General features: G+C 36.0%; 1 protein-coding gene across 6 annotated transcripts in view; it reads left to right on the forward strand.

Moving 5' to 3' along the window:
- LOC106868898 (arylacetamide deacetylase) overlaps positions 1 to 4119 on the forward strand; it is a 49368-nt gene that overhangs the window by 20986 nt on the left and 24263 nt on the right. For all 6 annotated transcript variants that reach the window (XM_014914619.2, XM_014914469.2, XM_014914700.2 and 3 more), the window contains exons 3-4: positions 766 to 867; positions 3559 to 3691. In XM_014914619.2, the coding sequence (XP_014770105.1) occupies positions 766 to 867; positions 3559 to 3691 (235 nt within the window). The remainder of the gene's footprint in view (positions 1 to 765; positions 868 to 3558; positions 3692 to 4119) is intronic.

The raw sequence follows: 4119 nt of genomic DNA on the forward strand, positions 1-4119 counted from the left end.
ATCATCATCATCATCATCATCGTTTAACGTCCGCTTTCCATGCTAGCATGGGTTGGACGATTTGACTGAGGACTGGTGAAACCGGATGGCAACACCAGGCTCCAGTCTGATTTGGCAGAGTTTCTACAGCTGGATGCCCTTCCTAACGCCAACCGCCATATATATATATATGCACATGCACACACAAACAACCAGCTTCTTTCAGTTTCTGTGTACCAAATCCACTCACAAGGCTTTAGTCGACCAGAATCTATAGTAGAAGACGCACTCTCAAGGTGCCAAGCAGTGGGGCTGAACTTGAAACCATGTGGTTGGGAAGCAAGCTTCTTTCCACACTGAATTCAAATCTTGCAATGCTTGTCTTTGCCTTTTATTTATTCATTTATTTATTTTTTTGTTTCTGTATTAATATAATAAGTACCAACCAAGTACTATGGTTGATGTAATCAAGTGCATATTCTTTTCTACTCTAGGTAACAAGGCCCAAAATAGATCGACCCCAGTGCACAACTGGCACTTAATTTATCGACCTTGAAAGGATGAAAGGCAAAGGCAACCTCAGCAGAATTTGAACTCAGATTGTAAAGACAGACGAAATACCGCTAAGCATTTCACCCAGCATGCTAACATTTCTGCCAACTCAAGTACATATTTCTCCAAAAATGTGTGACCTTGTACCCCTGTTAGATATTTTAATAGCTTATTCCTGCCATCCTCATTTTTCACCATTTTCAAATGACTTATATTCTTTTTCTCTTACCACAGTGTTCTGGATTTGAGATGACTGGATATACATCATATTTGAACTGCACAAGACAATTTTCCAATGCGTATATCAGAAATATACAAAGTAACGACAAGATATCAGTAAGAACCTATAAATGAATGTTTCTTTTGAATTTCAAAATTTTACCTGTCCATTCATTTAACGTCTATTTTTCCATGCAAGTAATTGGTTGGACAGGAACTTGTTCGACAAAGCATTTTATGGCCTTAACACTTTTGGTACCAACCTGCCTGAAACCGTCTCTAGCTCAGGAGTACATATATCTTATTTTCAAAAGTTCTGAATTAAAATCTTCTACCAAACCTTAGTCACAATTTATGTTCCTGACACTCACTTAATTATAACTAAGTTATTTTACTAATAAGTACTTGAAAGAAACACAGAGCATCTCAACAGAAATATGGTAACAAAAGGGTTAATACCCTCCCTGTAACCAACCCATACCTGTTTTTCCAACATATTAAACAAATAATCAAATAGTTAATTAGATATTTAAGTGATGACTAACAATAAGGAAGTGATATTAAACCAGTGTGTGTTGATTATTGTTCCCATAATAATGACCCTCACAAGACAAGATTTTTTTTTTCTATTCAATTCCCTTTTTGAAAGCACGGAATGACTTCTTGTAATGTGAAAAGAAATGTAAACATCATATCACCATTTTGCTGAGATGGTGATATGCAAGGCTCTGGAATGTGATCTTACATACATGTGCCAGACACACACACACACACATATATATATATATATTTTTTTTTTTTCTCTCCTTGTTTCTTTCTGTGGAAGAGTGTAGGCTCAAAACGTTAAAGACTTTTTCAATTCCTGAGCGTTATACTTATACATCTATTTGTTTTCTACACCACCTGTCTTCGTCTGTTGTTTTTTTGTGAATTCTCCCTATATATATATTTGTATATATATGATTTGAGTTGATTTGATTTGATCTAGTTTCAGCTCATGAGCTGTGGCCATGTAGGGACACTACAATTTGGTGTTGCTACATAGTTTTCACTAATTCTTTTTAGAAATTGACATGTGATGCATGAGTGAGTTTGATGCCACTGCCCACATCTGCACCTCCTGCTGTGAAGTTGGTTCATCGGAGACACTTGACAGTAATAGGTCCAGTTTCATTTTAATGGCACCTAAATCCACCCAATGCAGATCTCTCAAGTCCTTCTGGAGGATATTGAAGAGCTGTAGTCCCCTGAAGCCCAGACTGTTGCAGTATCTTGTCCTATATCTTGATGGCAAATTTGGAGTCCTTGGCACTATGCAGTGGTGCCCTGTTCTAGTATTTGTGTAAGTCTTAATGCCAAAGTTTGGGTCAAGACCGCCAGGATTTTCCAGATGTATGTTTATGGCATATCTTTCTCGCCTACACTTTAAGGAATAGAGTCTGACATTGCACATCCAGTGGAAAATACCAGCTTCTAGATTTTGCATGTCCTCTAACTATACTGGTAACTGCATAGAAGTTATAGCAATTTTATTCAGAAGTTAGATCTTCTTGAAGAAACTTGCAATAGTCTTTAGAATGACATTTAAAAAAATCAACTCTAAAGTGATAATGACTAGAATCAAATAACATGTAACTCATATACAAATATATGTCAGATATTCATGTTAATGTAATTAAATTAATTGCAGGGAATAATGTTACTGCAGCTATTGGTAGGCAGGCAGATTTAGGATAGAAATTCATTTAGCTTTAGTTTAGGATGACATAAGAAAATGAGAGAAAAATATAAATTGTTGCAGCAGTCATTAAGGAATAATTGTTTTAGTTGTTGAGTCCTAATCAACTCTGCTTGAGCAGATATGTGATATGATTTGAGATAGCTGATATTCCATCAAAAATTTCAATGATCAACATTCTAAATATGACCTCTCCATCGTTATTATCAGTTATGCTCTCCTAATATTTAGGATTCCGAGCAGGTGATTTAATAATGTAGTTCCTAATAAATGTCTCTGTGCAACAATGAAGCTCATTGATTATGCAATTTAGGCTGACACATTGACATTAGCAATCTTTGATCTTTCTAACACACTCAACCAGCTCCAACTAGCTGTAAAAGTATGTTTAGTGAGAAGGTACAGTATGGTATTGTAAATAGCAATGTAATTTATTGTTTCATGAACTTGCAGTGCTGTGCTCAAATCCTCCCAGTGGTACAATATGTAATAAATGTACTGTATGTGATGAAGACATGTGCCTGAACCATTTATGGCCATTATAAATCAGTGACTTTTCTGCACAATAATTCAAACTCTCTAGTAAAATATGTTAATGTGTTTTGTTCAGTGACAGAAAAATAACATTAATTAATTCAGTAACTAATAATATTTTAACCAGTTCAGTAAAGTAGGAGAGACAATTTCGCCTAAAACATTGTATCACTTCCATCTATACTCCAAGATGAAAATGCAGCTCAAGGGTCACTGTTTTAACACTGTTGTCGAGATCAAGAGCGAACTGCAGAAAGTCCTCAACTCGCTTACAGAAAATGACTTCCAGGCCAGATTCCAAAAGTGACAGGAATGCTGAGACTGGAGTATCGCTGTGCAAGGTGACTATTCTGAAGGAGATGATGTATAAATAGATTATTTTTTATTAAATATAACTAGTCCCAGGACTTTTTGATACCACCTCGTACTTTTAGATGTAAACAGAAAAGAAATATCATTTTTAGGGACCCAAACAATGTCTCATTGTTTTGAAGGTTTTTTTTAAATATCTTTTGTATTGCTTCATAAATTGACAGGTGGTTGATGAAAACTTCAGTGGAGTGAAAGTTAGAATTTACTATCCAGCTGGAGTGAGTGAGAAAGACAAGACAAAATTATTACCTGGAATTTTGTATTTTCATCCTGGTGGATGGACCTTTGGCAGAATGGGTAAGTTAGAATGAAAGTTTTAGTTTTTAATTTATGTTTTAAGGAATGTATGAACATCATTTAATGTCTAATTTCCATGCTAGCATGGGTTGGACGATTTGACAGGAACTGGTATGGCCAGGGCCACACCAGGCTCCATTATCTGTTCTGGTATGGTTTCTACGACTGGATGCTCTTCTTAATGCCAACCACTTTACAGAGTGTACTGGGTGCTTTTTATATAGCACCGGTACCAGTGGATGATAAAACATATATTCATGCCTTTTGTAAGAATTAAAGAACCAAATAACTTTACTCTTTCACTGCTTTTTTTGGCATTTTGACTGTGGATCCAGTTTAGATGTTAGTTTGTTGGATGTTCATGTCCAGCTTCATGAAAATAAATGCCCTTAACCCTTTCGTTACTAACCCGGCCGTAGCCGGGCGAA

This window comes from Octopus bimaculoides, chromosome 10 (genome assembly GCF_001194135.2).
Source record: "Octopus bimaculoides isolate UCB-OBI-ISO-001 chromosome 10, ASM119413v2, whole genome shotgun sequence".
Lineage (NCBI taxonomy): Eukaryota > Metazoa > Mollusca > Cephalopoda > Octopoda > Octopodidae > Octopus > Octopus bimaculoides.